This window comes from Dipodomys ordii, unplaced genomic scaffold (genome assembly GCF_000151885.1).
Source record: "Dipodomys ordii isolate 6190 unplaced genomic scaffold, Dord_2.0 Scaffold45, whole genome shotgun sequence".
Classification (NCBI taxonomy): domain Eukaryota; kingdom Metazoa; phylum Chordata; class Mammalia; order Rodentia; family Heteromyidae; genus Dipodomys; species Dipodomys ordii.
The window spans coordinates 13,230,176-13,252,796 of NW_012267261.1; the positions used below are offsets into that span (position 1 = coordinate 13,230,176).

Consider the following 22,621-nt stretch of genomic DNA (forward strand, 5'->3'; position numbering starts at 1 on the left):
ATAGGAAGATAACCATCCACACTTTAGTATCTAGGAGTTCCTGTTTCCATCAGTTCCTGCCAATATCTTGTTTTTTGTTTGTTTATTTTAACTTTTGCCAGTTAGTCTGCTTGGTTTGCAAAGGAACTAAAGCACCCTCCTTGACCTTTCCCATAGTTGGAAATAATCTTACAAGCCTTCTCAAAGATGATGTGCAGTGTTCTAGTAATAATGTTAAACGATTTGAAAAATGAACTATGAGATGACAACCACATGCTGCTACACCCCTGTGCTACATCACTGTTCACTGTTAATATTCAATCATTCCTGATCTGAATAAGTTACATTTACAGTCCATTTCAAGTAGTTCCCTTTGTGTCACCTTGAAATGTTTAGAAAGTTAATGGAAACCGGCCCATATCCTTAGGCAAAGGCCTAGGGTTACCATTTACTAGGTTACCATTTTCTAGGGTGAGGCTTATAAATGGAATCCCCATTTACAAGAACAAGTGTTCAAGACTTGGGCAAAAGGGAATCATCCTGGCCAAATGGCTACTGATCTAGGATATAAGTCTAGATCATTAGAATTTTTTTAATAACCATACTAGATGTCCAACATAAAAAAATCACCTATTTATATGTTCATTTAGTATGTATTAGTGAAGGTTGAGTGCATGCAAGAACAGTCCTAGGTGTTGAGTATTCATGGGTGAATCAGACATACATGCTGTCCCAAGGAGATGAGAAGCTGGTTCTTTTACTGAGTCGCACCACCAACTATGTGGATAAACATGAGCTCTGTGTTCAAAGAGCTCATAGACTGGTGAGTATATGAATATGATCCATTAAAAATAACATTGAATATTTGATGCTATGATGGTTATCCAAGATACTTCTCTCAAGTGTTCACATTTGACTACCTTTCTTGTCAGTCATAGGGCTTGAACTCTGGGCCTGGGCACTGTCCCTGAGCTCTTAAGCTCAATGCTAGTGTTTTCTGCTGGTTAGAGATAAGTGTCTCATGGACTTTCCTGCCGAGGCTGTTTTTGAATGAACAGTCCTCAGATCTCAGCCTCCTAAGTAGCTAGGATTACAGGCATGAGCCACTGATGCCCAGCTGCCTAGGGTTTCTTTAGCTGTAAAACTATATATGTATTTTTTCATCTCAGAGCTTGCTCTTCCAAGACTGATGAAACCAAGTTGGGCTTTCTTGTTCAAGACCAGCAGAAGAGGAAAAACATTCTCCAGCACTCTTGAGACGCTCTTAAATCTGGTTGAGCTATATTAGGTTATACATACCTTTATGAAACAATAAAATATGTGTTAGCAGAATGACTAATGCTACTTGATGTAAACAATTCATCCCTGAGATCTTATTAGATACCTGGGAAACACTGAAAATCTGTTACAAAGGGGGAAAAGGTAAATAGATACTGAGTAGGCAACCATTGTCTGCAAAATTATCTTGTTCATGTAACTACCAGGTCATCTTGAATAATAAAATTCAGTTTCTCTCATAGTTATCTCAAACTTTAAAGAAAAAATTTTAGAGCTTGAGTTGCCTGATATTTAGGTAGGTGTGTGTGTGAGAGAGAGAGAGAGAATCCTAAGGCTTGAACTTGGCCTGGGTGCTGTCCCTGAGCTTTTTTGCTTAGGGCTGGTGCTGTACCTCTTGAGCAACAGCTTCTCTTCCACCTTTTTGGAGGTCAGTTGGAGAGAAAAGAGTCTCATGGACCTATGTAGGCGGGCTTCAAACCTTGATCCTTAGATCTCAGTCTCCTGAGTGGCTAGGATTGCCACCACTCAGCTGTAGTTCAGTTTTTACAAAATAAGACAATTAGCAAATGTTCAAAGGACTGTTCCATGAAGAATAATCCATACAGAGACCTGAATCTGGATGCATTTGGTTCCAAGAACACACAACTACCTGGACATAAGCAATGCAGAAGTATAACTTACTCCCCTCTCAGGAAGTGTGCAGATTGAGAGTTCCAGGTTTATGATGATGACTCAATGATACATTCTATTTATGTGCTCTTTGTCCTCATCCTTGGGCATGTCTCATGGCCATAGCAACTGCCAAACTATTGCATCATCACACAGCTGAACTCTGGGTTAGGCCTCCATAATGTCTAGGGTGGGCTTTCCTGCCACAAGCTCTTCCAATTCTTGCCTCTTGCGCTTCATTAGTCACATGCACACTCTTAGTTTATCAAACCAATAAGATGCCGTGCTTGTCTTCTGCACATCTTTGTTCAAGACCTGGCAACAGGTGATTCTTCATCTTCAAAATAACTTGTAAAAAGCAAAGATGAAGACAGACATGGCTCAAGTGATAGAGCCCCACCTGAGCAAAGCAAGCAACTCAAGTTCAAACCCCAGAATCAAACAGTTGCAAATCTAGCCTGAATTTCTGACCATGCCTGGGAGATAATGTTTAGCTGTCTGGCTTTATAACCTCTGTCTCATCGCCTACAGCTGCTGCTGCTACTGCACCTATGACAAGTCATTCTCTGTTACTGGAATATACCACATATTTTTGTTTTATATTTTGTTCCCCCGTCCTGTGATACTCTCCCCCTAGCTGGGGAACACCTAATCCTCATTTCAGACTAGCTTAAATGTCACCTTCCCTGCAATACTCTCCCTCATTTCTTGGTGCCCCCATCATGTTGTTTGTTTTTTTCTTTTGAACACATTTTATGGGACTGCAGTTCTTCTGGGTCATTCTTCCCTTGCAGACAAAAAGAAAAATCTTTAAACATGCTAATTATCTAAGGTTCATCTTTATATCCTTTGACATCAGTACACAGTTTATCTTGAAATAAATACTTCCTGAATTGAATCAACTCAATAAATTACCCAATTTCTGGAGGTTTCCTCCCCTAAATATTTTCCAATACAATATTTTCATGTTTATAAATAAGAACATGCTATAATATATACTATAAAATTTTCTATCAAATCTGGTTTTAAAGGCAATGTTTCATTGTATTCTAATCACACATCCTGTCTGATGGGCATGGATATCATATTTATTCTTAATAAATGATTCTTGGACTCATGTCCAAACAGCATATGAAAATCTTGTGTAGTGATAAATGTATATAGCTACATATAAGCTCCCGAAAGCCTTAGTAAGATATTACTCTAACACAGGTGTGTATGATTTAGACTCACACTGACTTAGCGTTAATCCCTCTTTGTGCACTAGCTCTGTGATCCTAAGCAAACACCTTTTCTTCTAGGCCGGCACTATACCACTTGAACCACATCTCTAGCTTCCTTATCTTCTCTAAACTTGGTGGTTCTATTTAAAAAACAAGCAAGAAAAGATAAAGGAGAGGAGAAGGGAAAGAAGAATAAAAGAAAGGAGGGATGCATGTCTATAATCTCAGTATTTGAGGTTAGAGGCAAGAGGGTCAGAATTTCAAGGCAAATGTGGGTAAGATAGACACTGTCTCAAAAAAAATAAAATAAGTATCTTGGGAAGGCATGCAGAAACCAAAGCAGCTTCATAAACATGAGCACCCTCTGCTCACATAATCACATGTGGATTGACAGGGAAGCTCCCTGAGTTCAGTCTGGGCAGGCGGGTAAGCAAGCAGTAGAAGGGGTCTGCCTGTCTCTTTAAAGGTCAAGGCCAACTCATTGGGCAGGCTTGCTGAGAAAGATGACCTGCTTTGAAATTCAATCTTGGGCAGAGCCTCGGTTACTTCTCTGCACCTGCCTTTCCTGCTCACAGCTGGCAGGGATGCCAACTCTGAGAGCTGGGGCATGACTAAGGTGGATGGATGAGCAGCTGCTGCTTATTCAAACATGCAGGTTGGTTGGGAGGCAGACAGGGAACAAAATCAGCACATGGGAATCTCCACACTCCACTGCTCTGATGACATCATGGTCCATCCATTGTCATGAGGGAGGCTTGGGGTATTTCTTCTCCAATCGGTCCTTCCCTTTTCCTTTACTACTGAAGTGTGTGTGTGTGTATGTGTGTATATATGTGTGCGTACGCACTTGTGTGGTTATTGTGACTTGAACTCTGAGCTCAAGATCTCAAGATCTCACTTGACTTTTTTTTTGGGGGGGGGGTCCAGTCGTGGGGCCTGAACTCTGGGCCTGGGCGCTGTCCCTCAGCTCTTCAGCTCAAGGCAAGCGCTCTACCCCTTGAGCCACGGTGCCACTTCCAGCTTTTTCTGCTTATGCGGTGCTGAGGAGTCGAACCCAGGGCTTCATGAATGCAAGGCAAGCACTCTACCACTGAGCCACCTTCCCAGCAGTCTCTTGACTTTTTCTTGCTCAAGGTCAGCACTTTATCACTTGAGCAGCACAGGGTCAGCACTTTATCACTTGAGCAGCAACCCCACTTCCTACTTTAACTGGTTAATACAATTCTCTTAAACTTTTCTTCAGGCTTTCTTTCCCAGGCTGGCTTTGAACCTTGATCCTCAGATCTCAGCCTCCTGAGGACCTAGGATGACAGGAGTGGGTCACCAGCACAGCTTGTCATTGTTTGCTTTGAGGCTTCTTTCCCCTAATACTTGTCTCATAGCAAGCATTCAGTAAATATGTGTTGCACTGAAGATTCACTCAGCACACTTGACAATACCTGTTTGTTTTTAAACTGGCTGCATTTTAATAGGAAAGTAAAGGCCTGTGGATTGAGCATTTGGATGGTTCTGGAAGGTGATTGAGTTCACCACCTGTACTTTAGGGGCAATAAAACTTAGGGGCAATAAACTTTAGGGGCAATAAACCCAGCAGCCAGGAGGGAGAATCAAGAAGTCACATTTCTTACCTTAACGTTTGCAGAGTCCAGATTTATTTCCTGGCAGTCCAAAGTATATCCCCAGAACTTCCTCCAGAAGTTCCTTGGAAGTCATCTGACTTCAAAGGAATGTGAGGTTAGGAATCATGTATTTCTACTTACCATACAAACCACTTAGCCCAGAGTCTTAAGTCTGGTTGTCTCAGGTTCAAATCCAGCCTTTGCCACTTTCTCCTTGTGGAAACATCCTCACTCTGTGCCTCAGTTTCACTCAGCTTTAGAAGGAAGGGTATTCTGAAGACTGAATAATAAGTATATAAAATTCCTAATATAGATCTGTCACTTAAAGGGTGTTTATGAGATAGTATTTATAATTTGGAAATATTGGGGTGGGTGATAGTGATGATATGAATTACCATTTCTTAACTATTACTAGATCCAAACACAGGGAGTGTTTGCTTAGAATTCAAAAGGCTGCATTTACCGAGCTATTTCTGTTGAATGCACATAAAATAAACATAATGATTGTTCGCAATGTCTTAATGAAATCTTCCAAGAGATCATCCAGTTTTCACTGCTGACCCTGTATCTGCTACGAGTCCTGTGCTTTGCTCTTTTGACATGCCCTGCTCTCTCTGGGGAGCCCTCTGCCCCACCCTCTAGAGAGTTCTCTCTCTGCACCTTGTCCAGCCTGCAGTGTGAAGATGAAATCTCTCTGCCACCTTTGTTGACCTGAGGTCTTATCTTGTCCTCTGGGAGGTATGTTAAGTGCTCTGCCAGTCTGCCTGTGTGCCTGGCCTGTTTTCTCTCACTGCCAGTACCTCTTGGATTCCAATTCCAAACATGGTATCCCTCCGGGGTCACCCTTTCTTCCGGTGCCAAGAGAGAATGCATTCCAAATGGCACACAAGTGTGCCTCCCATGCTGGGCGCTGTCATTCCGCCTGGGAACAGAGAGCAGGATGTGGCCGCTTTCCCCTCCACAGCTGAAGTTGTCAGTCTACCTTTGTCTGGGGACAATTTATATTCTCTGCTAGGAACCAACTATGAAGTCCATCCTAAAAAACCTGGAGTCCACTAGGCAGAAACAGCCACAGCCTTGCTGAGGAAGAAAAACACTTTCCTATTTCTCCACGAACTATGTCTGACGTCCATTCCCAAAGCCACCGGAAACATCCCTCCTGGCAAAGGCAGATTTGGTGGTGAGAAGCCAAAGGTGAGAAGACATCTTGGAAGGACAGCTCAATTCATTTGCACAGTTTCCTATGTGTGCAAGGCTTTGAGACACCCCAACAATGAGCGCCAACAGCAGCACAGTGGGCCAGCTCCTCTTTCAGGGGCCAACGTGTGTTGGCTGGAAGCAGGTTGTGGAAAGCGCTGTCTACCACCTAGCCAACTGCATCCTGCTCTTCGGCTTCATGGCTGGCAGTGGGGTGTATGGATGCTTCTACCTTTTTGGCTTCCTGGGCACAGGCTACCTGTGCTATGTACTGTGGGGCTGGTTTGATGCCTGCGGGCTGGATGTGGTCTTCTGGAGTTGTCTGTTGACTGTGGTTTGCCTGCTCCAGCTGGCACACCAGGTGTACCGCCTGCGCATGAACACCCTCCCTGAGGAGTTCGACCTTCTCTATAAGACACTCTGCCTGCCCCTGCAGGTTCCCCTGTGCTCCTACAAGGAGATCATTCACTGCTGCCAGGAGCAGGTCTTGACTCTGGCCACAGAGCAGAACTACGCTGTGGAAGGTGAGACACCCATCAACCGCCTGTCACTGCTGCTCTCCGGCCGGTAAGTTCCTCTGCCATTGTCACTGCCCAGGATTTTTTATTTTCAGCTTCAGCCTACACCTACACTTCTCATTTCCCAGCATCCCTTTCCATTTCATATCTCCTTTCATTGAGGGAGGGATGTGGCAAGTCCAACAAACTCAAGTTGATTTTTCTAGGAGTGAGTTTGCTTCCTCTTTCTTTGTATTTTCCAAGAGGAGACCAGATCATGAGGTATCTTCTTGGTTGGTAAGTATGACTGTGTGAGCACTTGTGGCTGGGAGGTATGGGGTGAATGTGTCTTGAACCCAGAAATAAAATGACAAGAGAGAGAGAGAGCGCTATATATATGTAAGCTTCAGAAAACTGGACATTTCAATAAGATTAAATTTTCTTTCTATCTGTATTAACATTTACTAAGCATGTACAACTATGTGCAAGGAATAAGACCAGAAATAGAGGAGGTCCCCAGTAACTTCTCTTCCTCCTGGGGCATCAACTTCAGCCCTTACTTGTGTTTGTCCTGTACTGAATCTAAAGTACACCCATCTATGTACAGCCAGGCATGGAGGGATATATCCCCTGCCCAATTTCCATCCAAATTGTTCTATCAAGATTCTTGTAGATGGGGCTGGGAAGGTGGCTCAGTAGTAGAGTGCTTTGCCTTGCATGCATGAGGCCCGGGGTTTGATTCCTTAGCACCACATAAGCAGTAAAAAAGCTGGAAGGGGCCGTGTGGTTCACGTGGTACAGCGCAAGCCTCGAGCTGAAGAGCTGAGGGACAGCACCCAGGCCCAGAGTTCAGGCCCCATGACCAGCATAAAAAAAAAAAGATCCTTGTAGACCAAGAAGTCAAGCATTTAAAGCTGGGGGCCCTAGCCAGAGAGCAGTGATGTCCACATTTGCTGCAATGAGGATTTGGCAGATACACTTACCTCCTCAAAAACACACTGGCAGTAAGACGATGGGAGCAGTGGTCTCCGTTCTCGATCAGTGCATGTCCACCTGGTCAGCAGGTGGATGGCAACTACTGGTGTCTAATGAGGAAGGGCCGTGAGCCTAAGTACTGTACTTACAGATTTTCTGAAATATTATCTTGGTGGCTCTTGAGGGTAAGCACCCATTCCTGCTGATTTCTGCCAGCCTGCTCAAGACTGCAAATGTGGCCGAAAAATTAAGATGGTGACCAAGAGGTTCTGATTCCAAGAAAGGACTAAAAGACAGAAACTAACTAAGACTGCTAACCGTGCCATCAGGGAATGAACTTACTGATGACAATGGTATGGCAACATAATGAGTAATGAGGCGCCCAGGTGTATTATTTTATAGGCTTCAAAGTGTTACATATAAACACATGCTTTTTTTATTTTTTGAACTCAGAATAGTTGAGTGAGTTATGAAGGGAGAGATATTTCATATCATTTAGGAAGGAATTAAAAGGACAAAACAAGTGAAAATATCTGTAAACTCTACATTATCTGAAAACAACTATACATGGCAACTATATCCAAAACATTTGCTAGCTGTAGTTCCATACTTGAAAGCAATTAGGGAACTTGCTCATAATGAGATCTATCATGTTATTTGCTAATTGTATCCTCTGTTTAAAGGAGGGACTGGAGACCAGGAAAAGTCCCCCTCCACTGCATATCCTCATTTCTGGAAGCAGATTGTAATTATCATGCAGTTCAGGTGGCTTATATGTGATGTATTTCCTCTGAGCTTATATAAGCCCACGATCCCATGAAGGAGAAGAAAGGCTTGTCTGTATAGTTCTTTCCAGTACACTTAGCAGCAAAAGCTTAAGTGAGAGGCTAGGGGTGTAGTTCAGCGGTAGAATGCTCACATAGCATAAAAGACCCCAGGTTCAAACCCCAGAACCACCAAAAAAAAAAAAAGCATAAGTTAGAAATTAGAAAGTATACTGGGACAATGTTCTTGGCTTGTTATCTTTGAGATCATGACAGTCTTTCATGCAGTCCTAAGTTTCCTAAGTCAGAAAGGGGGAACAAGGCTTCTAACCTATTCCTGGGCTCTTACTTGAAGGGAGAATCACAGCGGCCTGAGCTGGGTAGAATGTGGTACCGAATACCAGGAAGAGGACCTTCTTGTGCAGACTCCAGTGGTGCACGCAGCCCGTGGTCTGGAGCTCTTTGCTCAAACTTCAGGAGTCTTTTTTTTGTTTTGTTTTTAAAAGGCAGTGCATCCCTTTCAAGACTCAGAAAACAAAGGGACTTCCTCACAGCCTGTCACCTGCTTAAGCTGGGCTGGTCCTTGCAGTTTCTCTCTTAGAAAATGCACGGCCCCAACTCCCACCTGTACAGCCCTTGAGCAGGTAGCTAACTTCTTTCTAAAGTATTCACATGAAGACGTAACCTGCCATCGAGACCAAGAAAGAAGAAGAGACAGATAAATAAAAGATGGAGTAGGGGCTGGGAAAAAATATGCCCTTGTACTCAAGGAAGGTCCAGTCAAAGAAGCCAAAAATTAACGTAATGCTATGCTATAGTTTTCTTTCTTTTCTTCTTTGCTGGTCCTGAGGCTTAAACTCTGAGCCTGGGCTTTGTCCCTGCGCTCCTTTTGCTCAAGGCTAGCGCTCTACCACTCGAGCCACAATGCCACTTCCAGCTTTTTCTGTGATTTCATTGGAGCTAAGTCTCACAGACTTTCTTCCCTGGGCTGGCTTCTAACAATGATCCTCAGATCTCAGCCTCCTGAGTAGCTAGGATTACAGGTGTGAGCCACCCGTGCCTGGCCTAGCGCTATCATTTTTCTATAAAGAAATGCAAAGCATAACCAATGGGTCACCAAGGGGTCTCTTTTTCTGAGGAGTTCAGATAAGACTTTCTGTGGGATGAAGTGTTTGAGATGAGGTCTGAGGGAAAGAGGTCCAGATGAAGTCAATATTTATTTCACATTTTCCTTCTTCTTTTGTTTCTCAGGGAAGTGTTTTCAGGACAGTCTTGGTTTATCACCCAGTCTTGTAGGTCCAAGTATGTTTCTGCCATCAGACGCTTTGGGATGACTCCATTCTTAGCCTAATTGGAGACCTACATTCTCTTCTGGCTTTCTTCTTTAGGTAGTGATCAGATAAAAGGTAGTTATGCTGGTAGTCTCTTGGTGATTTATATGTATACACTATATCTAGACATTGATTACAAACTCAGCTTGGGAGTGTTGATATCCCATGAGTCCAAATTTAACCCCTGGGCTCTAACTAGCAGCAAGGGACACATCCTTTAGCTGTTCAGCCATGTATCCAGTTAAAGCTCTAGTACTGTAGAAGATGAGAAAATAAAAATCAGATACTGGAGAACAGAGTTCCCAGATCTTGTCTATCCCCATCCTTTTCTGCTTTCCAACGGCCTAGTCATCCTTTGAATCTCAGCTAAGCGGTCATCAAGAACTTTGTTGTAAAGGCTGGGAAGGTGGCTCAGTGGTAGAGTGCTTGGCTTGCATGCATGAGGCCCTGGGTTCAATTCCTTAGCACCACATAAGCAGAAAAAGCCGGGAGTGGTGCTGTGACTCAAGTGGTAGAGTGCTAGCCTTGAGCTGAAGAGCTGAGGAACAGCACCCAGGCCCCACATCCAACAACAACAAAAAACAAAGAACTTTGTTGTAGTCAAAGACCAATCTTTCCCCCTCTCTGGCTCCTGTTCTACAACAACATGTATCACTCTGACTTGCTGCCAGTTATGTGTGTGCCTGTGACTTCCTCTAACCTAGGAAACCCTCAAAGACAAAGGCCAGATTCTACCTTGAGAGTCCAATTGCTCTGGGATAAGGCCCAGGCCTGGAAGCTTTTTTTGAAATTCTCCCGCCCCAGCTTTCCATCCTGCAGCTAAGAACTGAGAACTATGGGTAAAGAGAGGAGGGAAACAAGGCTCAGAAGTCTCCCCTTTTTCAACAATATCCCCAGCTAAACAGACGGCGCCTGCTTTGGATTCTCTCATGCTTTAGATGAGATGTTACTGCTGCATGATTTGCAATAACCTGCAACACATGCCTTCAATGAAGGAGATTTAGGCAGCCATTTCCCTTTCCCACGCCATCTTTTCTCTCCTTTTGACAGGGTTCGGGTGAGTCAAGATGGGCAGTTTCTGCACTACATCTTTCCATACCAGTTCATGGACTCTCCTGAGTGGGAATCGCTGCATCCCTCGGAGGAGGGGACCTTCCAGGTAAGAAGGAGCCCCGTGCATCCTTGCCTCGCCTGTCCCTCTGCAACCCAGCAGCAGCTGCCACATCTGTCCCCTTTCACATCCGTCCATTACCACTTGCCAACGTGATGGTTGGGTGAGGCCAGGGCCACTTCTCTAGGGAAGAATGACTGGACTGCTGGAGAGCAGGCACAACAGGGAAGTACTAGTCTTTGAGTGGTGGGCATGTAACTCCTGTGCCTAAATCTCTTTCAGAATACTCAGATGCCCTCAAAATAAAAACCCACAGCCCTTAGAGAGTAACTTAAAGAGATTTCTGGTCACACCTCTGTTAGGGAAGATCAAGTAGACAAAAGGGAAGAGAGGAGACAGAGACCTCAACAGATCAGATAAGAATTTAAACATTGCTGAAGAGGGGTGCCAAGTACCAACAAACAGAGTCAGAGATACAAGGGCAAAGAAGGCAGAGAGTTTGGGGCCAAAGAAGCTGTTGAGTTGTAGGATCTGGCAGCCCCAAGTCCCACCCAGGGACTTTTAGGTAGGGCCAGGGATGTACACTTCCAAGTAGAGCCAGGGATGAGGGGTTTTTGCTTTTGTTTTTAGAACCACTTCACAGTGGGGATTTCCTAGATCATGCTCTGAGAATGGGCCTGGAGGGAGGGAGGTCAGTGAGCCTTAGGGGCAACACTGGCTTATGAGGGCAAGGCAGATTCCCATTAATCTCCAGCCCTCCCTTCCTTATACCTTTGCACTTACTAGCCAACCAGCCACTAATACTTCTCCACTCTTACCACATTGGTGTACAACTTTATGCCTTGGCCACTACTTGGTCTTTTCTATCTGAAATGCATTTCCACTTGTAGATATCTTGGCACATCCCTTCCTCTGTGAAATCTGCCCAGATCCAGATTCACCAGCTTCTACACATGCAGTTTCCTTCTCCTTTGGCTTAAGCAGACTCTGCCATGTTGCTTTATCTTCTGATGGTCTGGGTTTCTTTCTGTCTTCCACATGGTGAATTCTTTAAAGATTTGGTTTTCTCCTTTTCTCCAACCCCAGGATCCTAAAGACAATCCCAGAAACACTTGAGATATTCAAGAAAGATTTATTAGGCTGTCTTGCTAGTGGTCTGTTGATATCCCAGAGGACGCTATAGAACGCTCACATCTACCTGCCAACCAGGGAGTCTGGCTTCTGATCCCTCGTGTTTTCTGTCAGGCTGCAGACTTGATTGCTTCCTTTGTAGTTCTAGACTGCTGGATAGCTAGCATGAGGCAGGCACTGCATAATATTCTGCCTCATTGATTCACACAAATCTGGGGTAGGTATTATTATTATTGTTGTTGTTGTTGTTAGCATAATTACAGATGAGGACACCAAGGCTCCAAAACATCATAAAGTTTATCTAAAAAGTTGCAAAGCTAAGCAGTAGCCTGGATCTGCTGTTTGCACTCTTGTTACAAAGTGAGAGGACCACCAGAAGAGTGGAGTTTATACACACACATACACACACACACACACACACACACACACACACACACACACACACACGCTCATCCATTCTTTCAGACTCCCTGTCCTGATAGTATGTTGGCACTGGGTTCCATGTGTCTCCTACCACTTCAATCAAGGAGTCCCTGAGCCAACATATAAGCCAAGCCCGGAAAAGACACATTCCAGGCAGTGCCACTTGGCTGGATCTGCTTCCGTCCCCACCCTGACAGTTGGTTCTGTGGTGATGGAGCCTGAGAGGTGTTGTTGATCCCATGGCCAGCGTTGCCAGCCACAGACCCCTCCATTCATATGCCATTCCACCCCACACATCTCCACCCTCTCTGACTGGCCCAGCAGAGTCCTCTGGGAACTCCCTAAGAGTGTCCAGGAGGGCTGAACGGCCCTGAGCCAGCTGGACCAGGACTGTGACACTGACAGAAAAGAGCAGGTGGGGTTCCCAAAGCCCTCCCCTGAATTATGGTCTAAAGGAAAAGCTGTAACCCCAGATGGCTTCTCAGCCTGGAATGTGAATATGATCGTATTTCTCTCTTATATTTTTAGTATGTACCTCATTTGGAAGCAATAGGATCCCACAGTTGCTATTGGCAGTGTAAAGTCCCATTTCCTCTTTGCAGATAGGTCCCCCTGGGGTCAAATGCTGTCCCAAGTTATAGTTCGTCCTGAGCTTGCCTTTTGCAGTGACATAGTTTTTGTTGACAGCAAGAGAGAAATTAACAGTGACTGCCTAAGTCAAACCCCACATAGTCTTTAACACAGGTAATCAGCATTCCATCACAGCCCTCAGCAAGCCAGTTACATTAGATCCGCTAACTGCTGACACTTTGACTCTCTCAGAAATCATCACTCCTCTAAATCTATACCCCCATTTTCCTGGACTTAGGTCCCATTTTCACAGAGCATCACATTTAGTCCCTTCTACCAACCTGAGATGAGTATGAAGGAAAACACTTGATACTTGCCAACACTTTATATACCCATATGCATGTGGGAACCAATCCAGGAGAAGGTTTCTTTGGGAAAGAAATTTGTACAGGACTTGACAAAATGTCAAAATATTGTTTCGCAACATACAAGATTATAGTCTTCACTTGACTCATTCATTTTCCAGGAATTTTGACTGTGCATTTGCAGGCACTGTTAAAGGTGTTTGAAATATATCAGTGAACAGCAGAGTTGAAGGTCCCTGCCCTTCAGTAATTTACAGGATAGTCACAGAGACAAAAAAAATCCACAGACATAATAAACAAGTAAATTATGTACGTTGTTAGAGGGTAATAACTGCTATTTCAACAAGAACCGCAGCATGGAGTAATTCAAGGGAGAGGTAGTAGTAATTTTAAATAAGGTTACCATAGAAGTCCTTATCATATACATGCCATTTGAGCAAAGTATGGATTCTAGGTATTTGGAGAAGAACATAAGCAGTAGATAGAAGGAGCAAGAATAAACGTCTTGAGGTATGACTATTGTGCTTGAAGTACAGAAAATCAAGTAGGAAAGAGATAAGCAGGTAAAGAAGCTGAAGGGGTGACAGAGGACCCAGACTATGCAAGGGTCAAAGCATATAGTTTCTGAACAGAGGCAAAGGGGTTTCCTATTGAACTGGATGTAGGATGTGAGAGGAAGAGACAATCAGGGAATATTCTGTGGCTGGTTGACTGAGCTAAAGAATGCTGCAGTTAGAGCTGGTCTGGGGAAATAGAAGGCTCTTCCTGAAATGTCCATCTTCTGTGGACAGCTAATGGAAAATGCTGCCCGAACAGGTGGCTATTCTAGTCTAGAATGCAGAAATGAAGTCAGTCGTGACTCATAATTTTGAGAGTTGGTTGTAGACAAATAATATTTAAAACCAGTGTATGAAATAAGATCACCTAGTAAATGAGTGTGGAAGGGATTCAGTAATGGACACTGTAGTATTAAGAAGTTTGGAGAAAAAGGTAAAGCAGTGAAGGAACCTGATAAGGAGAAATCAGGAGGCTGTCTTGTGAGTTTGGCATATTGTGTACCAATGAAGACAGTATATTAAAGAGGAGGGACCTAGATCAATCAGTGCAAATCAGCATGTAAGCAGACTTATGGAAACAGCAACTTAGAGGATCATCAGCCACAGGACCTTAACCAGAGCAGTGATTGAAGGAATTTAAAAAATCTAATAAAAGCTGAGCACCAGTGGCTCATGCTTATAATCCTAGCTACTCAGGAAGCTGAGATCTAAGAATCATGGTTTGGAGCCAACCTGGGCAGATAAATCAGAGAGACTCTTATCTCCAATTAACCAGCAAAATGCCAGAAATGGCTCAAGTGATAGTGTGCTAGCCCTGAGTGAAAAAACTAAGGGATAGTAACACCTAGGCCCTGAATTCAAGCCCCAGAACTAATACATGCAAGCATGCACACTTGTGCAAGCACATGCACACACACACACACACACACAATCTAATAAAGACCATTTGGAAAGTCAGACTTGGCTTTAATTTGATAATCCTTTGAAAGCACTTAGTACAATGCCTGGCTCAGAGTTACTTTATAATAAAGGTTAATTGTTATGATCATTACCATCATCATCTCCACTGTCTCCATCCGCAAGTGTACAACATAAACCCTGCCAGCCCACAGTACTCAGGCTGATCAGATTACTCATTCCTGAACTCCTAAGCATGTCTTCATTTCGTCCCCAGCTTTATCATGAACAAGGATTTATTAAGTATCTACTGCATGCTGGGTAATGACATTGCTTGTCTGTCTCATAAAGGGCGAGTCAGCTTTCCATCATGGCTATGCAGTGAGTGCTCAGAAATTCCTAGGTGCATACATGAGTGGAAAACAGAGAAAACAGAGTATCGTGTTCTTTGTCCTGAGAAAATGAAGCCATGGGCAAGCATCCTGACTTATCCTCAGAACTTCAGAACACTAGGAAATCTGTCTCTCTCGTAACCACCATGAAATCACAGCTAAGGAAACAGAACATAGAAAAGGCGTCTCCAGAAGGTGATAGGCCAGTCAGTGAGTGGCTGAGCCCAGGCTCCTGACACAGGATGTCCCCCTCTCAGTGCTCACAGGTAGGAGCCGAGGCTGGACCTCCTCTAGGCAAGTGATGGCTGGTATTCACCTGCCAAGTAGCCACGAGGCCTCCCATTCTGGGTGAGCACACGCATACCATTGTCATCTAAACTTTTCCTCCTGTCCTCCCCACCCTCCCAGGTCACTCTGACTGCCGAGACTGAATGTAGCTACATTTCCTGGCCCCGCAAAAGCCTCCACCTTCTTCTGAGCAGAGAGCGATACATCTCCCGCCTCTTCTCGGCCCTGCTGGGCTATGACATCTCGGAGAAGCTCTACACCCTCAATGACAAGCTCTTTGCCAAGTTTGGGCTGCGCTTCGACATCCGTCTCCCCAGCCTCTACCACGTCCTGGGTCCCTCCTCCTCCTCGGATGGAGGACCAGAGTCGGAGAAGGAGGAGGAGGAAGGTTCTGAGCCAGGCTGGTCCCCCGCGCAGGCCGCGTCCACCGCTGTCCAGCCATCACCCCCTCTGGTGCCCACCACCACCCTTCCTGCACATGCGCCCCGGGCCAGGCCATCCAGGCCGGACAGCAGCCCCCTGGGTGAGGACTCCACCAGTCTGGTGCTGGAGGATTTTGAGGAGGTGTCAGAGTCGGAGTCCTTTATGGATTATAGGAGTGATGGGGAATACATGAGGTGAGGGCAGAACTAACACGGGCACGGGCACCGGCTCAGGATCCCATGTAAGTACGCACAAGGCCGCTGCCGCCTGTCTGTCTGTCCGCCAGAGGCTGGCTTTCACTCGGCTTCGAGGGGCGCGGGATCCGCTCCTCTCTGAGGTCTCTCAGAGCTCAGCTAACCCCTCAGAGCTCAGCTAACCCCACCTTGCCTCTCACTCTGGGAGCATGCAGGGCATGAAGTGATTTTTTCTAAACCCATTTACCATGCAGTGAATTGCACTGGGGAAGGTGGGCATGTCCAGTGGTCTGGCAGCTTGCTTCTTCCCCTTCCCCGCCCTCTCCCATCCCCCAAGGTTGTGCTAATTGCTAAGACCTCTGAGGCTAAACAGATTTTATTTGTATTATGGATAATGATGATAATGGTTTGGTGGTACTGGGATTTGAACTCAGGGCCTCATACTTGTTAGGCAGCTGCTCTATTGCTTGAGCCACACAGCCAATCCCGTGGGATGTGTTTTAGTGGCTCATACCTGTAATCCTAGGTAATCAGGAGGCTGAGATCTGAGGATCCTAGTTCAAAGCCAGTCCAGCCAGGAAAGTCTATGAGACTCTCCAATTAACCACCAAAAAGCCAGAAGTGGGGGTATGGCTCAAGTGATAGAGTGCCAGTTTGAGCAAAAAAGCTAAGGGACAGTGCTCAAGCCCCAGTGCCAATAAATAGATAAATAAATAAATGCTGGCATGATTCTACTCCCATTGTGTTCCTGACGTTCTGGAAAGCAGCCAGCTAGCCTGAATAAGCTGGAAATTTCTGTAAGTGGCACATTTGAAGCAACTCGTGATCACAGGCTACTGGTTCTGAAAGGAGAGTGTCCCGTCCTGCTTTCCTCTGGGTCACTCGGGCAGAGGGCTGGATGCTGCTCTGGGTGACGTTACTGTTAACCAGGGGATAAGACAGCCTGGCTTTCCCAGCAAACTCTCTGTAGGGGAGGTGGGCTGGGCTTGAATCTGGGAGGGCCTACCAGAGTGGAGGAGGCAGAGTTTCCCTCCTGGAACTGTGTACAAGAAAGGCCACACTCAGTAGTTCTGGGAAGTTGCTTTCATGTTCCCCGGCTGCGGTCACCATGTTATGACATATTCCTCTGGGACTCTACCCCAACCATGGTGGAGGCCTGGCTTTTCTTGAGGAAAATTCCCCCACCCTCAATTCTGAAAGCATGTGAAGAGGGTGTAGAGAGACCCCCACCATTCTTTGGAAGCACCCACAGATCTCTCATGGAGCTTGCCTGGTGAGGAAGACCCCCAGAGGTAACAAAGTAAACAACTGAATGTCTACGGATTTCCAAAAACAAGTTGTGGGCTGGGAATGTGGCTTAGTTGGTAGAGTGCTTGCCTAACATGGACAAAGCCCTGGGTTTGATTGCTCAGTACCACATAAAGAGAAAAAAACAGAATTGGTGCTGTGGCTTAAGTAGTAGAGTGCTAAGCCATGAGCAAAAGAAGCTCAGAGACAGTGCCCAGGCCCTGAGTTTAAGCCCTAGAACTGGCAAAAAAAAAACCACCACCACAACAACAAAATGAACAAACAAAACAAGTAGTCAGGCGCTGATGGCTCATGCATGTAATCCTAGCTACTCAGGAGGCTGAGATCTGAGAATCGCAGTTCAAAGCCAGCCCGGGCAGGAAAGTCCGTGAGACTCTTATCTCCAATTAACCACCAGAAAACTGGAAGTGGTGCTGTGGCTCAAGTGGCAGAGTTAGGGTTTGGGTTCGGGTTCGGGTTAGGATTAGAGCGCTAGCCTTGAACTGAAGAGCTGAGGGACAGTGCCCAGAACCAGAGTTCAAGCCCCACGAATGACAAAAACAAAAACAAAACAAGTTTCATGCATGATGAGAGAAGCCAGAGAAATGAATGATACTAATGGCAGATATTGGGGTTTGTAGATGTGGGGGTTCTCATCTCCTGGGCACTCATAGTTGACTTGATCCTGGAATGGTTCCAAGGTTCTGAGACTCACAGGGACTTGGCTAGCTTCCCCCATTTGCCCAGTCCTCCCCTCCTCTCCCCACAGTGCTGCTGTTCATCTTCCTACTTGGCTACCTCTGTCCATGCTCAGCACTATGTCCTATGGATCCCTTGTTATGTCCAGCATGACTTCCTACCTCAAACTCCCTTATCAACTCACAGAGTCCTTTCCTTGTGTTGTTCTTGTTTCCCTCTCTTCTGGGTTCTTTCATTTTCTTCTTTCTCTCCCTTTCTAACTGCTGCTCAGTCCCTGGTGCTTCTGTTCGTCTTTTAAGTGTCCCTCTTCTCCTCACCATTTGTCCTGTCTTCTTCTCCCGACTTACTGTTCCTAGACTAATCTTAAGGTTGTTTTGTTCTATTGCCTACTTCCTGGCACTGCTTTCTCTTTATCTTGCTCCCAAACCACCTCATACTTCCATCTTCTGGACTTAAATGTATAGTCCTTCTGCCTCAGCTTCCCAGTTATTATAGGTGAGAAATAGCATGCCTCCCTCTATCTTATTGATTTTTAATCCTAATGCTTTCAAGATCAGTACCTATTTCTCTAACTAAAAGGAAAATCACTCAAGCCAATGGCTCACACCTATAATCCCAGCTATTCAGGAGGCTGAAATCTGAGGATTATAACTTGAAGCTAGCTGGTACAGACAAATGCAAAGAACCTTATCTCCAATTAATCAGCAAAAATGAGAACCAAAGGCATGACTCAAGTGGTAGAGCCCCTGCTGTGACCAAAAAACCAGAGTAAGACCTTGAGGCCATGAGTTCAAGCCTCAGTGTACACACACACACACACACACACACACACACACACACAGGAAAACCATTCAAATAAAGATGTAAAATTTCCCAATTTCAAGAATATTGTCTGAACATCAGAGGCAGGCAGAATGGCAAACAAGAAAGAGACAAGAGCTGGAACTCATGGCCTGACTTGGGTGTCTGGCTCAGCTTCTCAGCAATTCTGTGATTTTGCTAACCATAGCTTCACTGAATTCTTGCTTTTTTCACTGAATTGTTGGGCTTTCTGTCCGTAGAAGCCTTCTTGGCTGAGGTGAGAAGGCAAAGAACAAACTTTTCAGAGGAGGGAAAGACACAAGTTCCAGGACATCTGTGTGCTTTTCAGCAAGAAATCTTCTATATTTCACTTTCATTTTTCTGGTCACTTAAGACTGTTCTTCCTGGGGGTAGTAGGTCCTGTTTGACTAGAACTTTCCTCTATTCTGTACCTGTAAAGAACCCATTACTTGCCATGTGATGGTAGTGAAGATATTCTATGTGAAAGGTCACAGCTCAACCAACAAATCCTTAATCATTTATGATATGCCAAATTTACCATTTCTGAGACTCAGACAAGAAAATGCTAACATAACTTACTGTCTACAATACTGGACTTTGTTGCACAAAGAGAGCAAGTGTTTTGGTTTGAGTAATAGAGAGGAATATTTTACCATACAGTTCATTTTTAAACCACAGATCAGGCTTTCAGAACAAGGTTCACGAAAGAAAGCATGCTTTCAAAAAGAAAGCATGCTCAAATTGACCAAATTTCAAAGATCTTCATTTAGTCTTAAGACCATGGGATAAATGAACTTGAGACCTTTTCCTAAAATTGTGGTTTGTTGGCTTTTATTCAACTTATTACCGTCCAAGTCCTTAAAGGTTTTGTTTTTCTTTGCTTTGTTTGTGTGGGTATTAGGGCTTGAACTCAGGGCCTGGCAGCTGTACCTTAGCTTTTTTGCTTAAGGTTGATGCTTTACCACTTGAGCTACACAGCTCTACTTCCAGCCTTTTGGTGGTTAATTCAAGATAAGAGCCGCATAGACTTTTCTGCTAGGACTGGCTTTGTTTGAACCATGATCCTCAGATCTTACTCTTTTGAGTAGATAGGATTTACAGGCATGAGTCACCAGCACCTGGCTAAGAGTTATTACTTTAATAAACAAACATAAAAATAAGCAACGTGGTGGTTGATAGGAATTTACTACAGCTTCCTTTATTAAGTAGGGCATAATTCACCATCTCCCTCCTGGTTTTCTAGTTATCAAAAATGGCAAGCTCTTTGCTATTAGTTCCAGCACAACATTTACCCGAGAGGCAGGAAGCTGGCTGAGCTCTGCTCTGTTAGGCTTGACACTGACCCAGTGCTATTTCCACACAAATACAACTGAAGAACCAGGTTAAGCTTCTACTGGAGTTCTAGTCTGAAGACAGCACAGTGATTAGTCTGGTGGTACACAAAAGCGAACAAAAATGGTGTTGTTTCTTGTACAAGCCAAACCGTGCCAGAGAATACTGTATTCGCATAGGATCTTCATGCCAGATCCTCCCTCACCTAATGGGGGGTTTGCCACTTGATGCTGTGGGCAGCCTCTGCTGTGTCTACCCTGTGTCCCTTACCCATTAGAGATACTTGGTGAAGGAGAACCTGTGGAGAAATATATCGTTAAGGTGGTCGGTGGAGTTGGACAATGGATCCACTATCACAGACTAAATTAGAAGCCATTTGAAATCTGGCTAATTGTTTTGTTTTGTGCTGATGCTGAGGTTTGAGCTCAGGGTCTGGGTGCTATTCCTGCACTTTTTCTGCTCAAAGCTGGCACTCTGCCATTTAAGCCACAGTAAGATTTTTGGCTTTTTGCTGGTTAATTGGAGATAAACGTCTCTCAGGTTTATCTGCTAGAGCTGGCTTCCTCAAATCTCAGATTCCTGAGTAGCTAGGATTATAGGAGTGAACCACTGGTGCCTGGCTTGAAATGTGGCCAATTTTGATTATGTCTTCATGTTGTTGTAAATGAAAATTTCAGTCATTTGGAAAGCGAAAATTTTACATAACATTTCCCTTTTTTTAATATTTATGTAATCAAATGATAGATTAAAATCCAAAGGCAAATTGTGGCTCAGGAAAGAAGCCCATGACTTGATTTGGGGTAATTCTTGTGGGCAGAAATTTAATTCAAGGCTGAAATGATAAGGAAAAAGACTTCGGCTTAGTATTAATGCACATGGGGTAGTGAGTTACTCATCATTAGAGGAATTCAGGAAGGAATCAGAATTCTTCTGGAGGTCTTCTGAGGCTGTAGGGAAAGGGGGGTTGCTCTTCAGGTAACTGCTGACCTCGTCATGCGCACTGTGATGCTGTGGTTCTGAAAAGGGAATTCTGGTCCTGCTGGTGGTGGCTGCAGAAGCAGATGCCTTTCTGTGGAACAGGCTGGATAGTCCCCTGTTTACCAGGAATGCTGAAAGAATCATTGAGATGAAGTGGATCCAGGCAGTTGCAAAGCACTGGTTAGTGCACAACGAGGCTCAGCATTCTGTGTGTTCACATTTGTGCACTTGCCCGCACTGTCTCTCTGTCCTACCTCACTCTCTTTGAGATACAATTCTGCTTCTGCATTCCCCGTTTGTCCTTCCAGAGAAAATGATGGCTACATTTCCCTGATACCAGAAAAAAGCAAAACCTAAAGGTGGAGACCTGGAGAGCACGTGTCTAGCTTCTTAGCTCCTGCATGGCCAAGCAAGGGCTGTACCTCAGGTGGTTCTCAGTCTAGAAGGAGACAGATCTCAGTCTTACCATGTGACTGAGAAGGGCCCATGGAGTACTTTAGTGAGTAATGTGAATAACAGTACCAGTTGTGCTCAGAACCACTGTTACGACTCCTGGAACAGGAAAGAAGTCATTGGAACAGAAGCCATGATCTTGTAGAGGCCTGACAGGCACTGGGGTCACCCACTTAGTAGGCTACCTCTGCAGCCTGAAGCCACGTAAGTCAGTCAGGTAGTAGACTGGCTACTTGATTCCCTCCCAGCAACCTCTGTGGCTCTCAGCTCATTCTTCATTCTTCTACTTCTGCTTTACAGACATTGGGTATAGTTAAAATTAGGAATTGGGCTGGGTGCTGGTGGTTCATTTCTATAATCCTAGCTACTCAGGAGGCTGAGATCTGAGGATCACGGTATGCCAGAAGTAGAGCTGTGGCTCAAGGAGTAGAACATTAGCTCTGAGTAAAAGAAGCTCAGGGCCAGTGCCCAGGCCCTGAGTTCAAAGCCAAGAACTGGAAAGAAAATGTGGAATTGGTAGAGATTTAAAAAACAGATATTTCAAAAAAGCTGAAAAGGCCCTTTTTAAGTTAGACAAGGCTGAAATCCTTCCTCTTTTTCTTTCCACAGTTTCTAGAACCCCTCTCCAGATCTCCTCTCAAGTTACATCCAGGGGACGGGTCCCTTTGGCTCCCATCCACACTCCTGAACTTTAAGTATCACCAGGCTGTTGCCTAAGCTGTCACTGGCCAGGACAACTCTTCTGCATTCACAACAGTCACTTAATGCGCATGCTCCTCTGCTCGCCCACTGGAAGGCTCCCAGGGAAGGTGGGAGTGGACACCAGATATCATACTGCCACAACACCAAGAGCCCTGAGCGACATGGAGAAATTCACCTTCATGAAACTTCCTTAGGAGAAGGCATCCAAAAGCATCAGACTGGACTCCAGGTTGCAGAATCCTGGAGAGTTCCAGAATCTCTGAGCCTCGTCTGTCAAGTGAACTCAAAATCCCACCCACAGATGTAAGGAAAACATGAGACGCTGTAGGTCAGGTGCTCATAATGGGTTATGGCACCTGTGAGGCTCTCGGTAAAACCTCAGCAACTTTCCCTACTTTGTTTTAATGAATTGTCTGAAAGGATCCATGGTATCAGCTAGCCAAGAAGTATGTTTGCTGGTAATTG

At 44.9% G+C, this 22,621-nt stretch overlaps 1 protein-coding gene across 2 annotated transcripts; it reads left to right on the forward strand.

The window, feature by feature from the left end:
- The first annotated feature begins 6,041 nt into the window (after positions 1-6,041).
- On the forward strand, positions 6,042-22,149 carry Popdc2 (popeye domain containing 2). 2 transcript variants are annotated; one of them, XM_013019401.1, is made up of 4 exons: positions 6,042-6,532; positions 10,583-10,691; positions 15,387-15,789; positions 22,064-22,149. In XM_013019401.1, exons 1-4 carry the CDS (start codon positions 6,042-6,044, stop codon positions 22,147-22,149), a joined length of 1,089 nt encoding a protein of 362 aa, XP_012874855.1. The 2 variants fall into 2 exon arrangements, with proteins under 2 accessions (XP_012874855.1, XP_012874854.1); XM_013019400.1 differs by lacking the exon at positions 22,064-22,149 and having other exon boundaries at positions 15,387-15,887.
- The last annotated feature ends 472 nt before the right edge of the window (positions 22,150-22,621 follow it).

Excerpts from the sequence above, each read along its gene's own strand:
- Popdc2 (XM_013019400.1), top strand. The coding sequence starts at position 6,042 with ATGAGCGCCAACAGCAGCACAGTGGGCCAGCTCCTCTTTCAGGGGCCA. Across the intron at positions 6,533-10,582 it reads TCACTGCTGCTCTCCGGCCG|GGTTCGGGTGAGTCAAGATG; the intron begins GTAAGTTCCTCT and ends TCCTTTTGACAG. Across the intron at positions 10,692-15,386 it reads CGGAGGAGGGGACCTTCCAG|GTCACTCTGACTGCCGAGAC; the intron begins GTAAGAAGGAGC and ends CCACCCTCCCAG.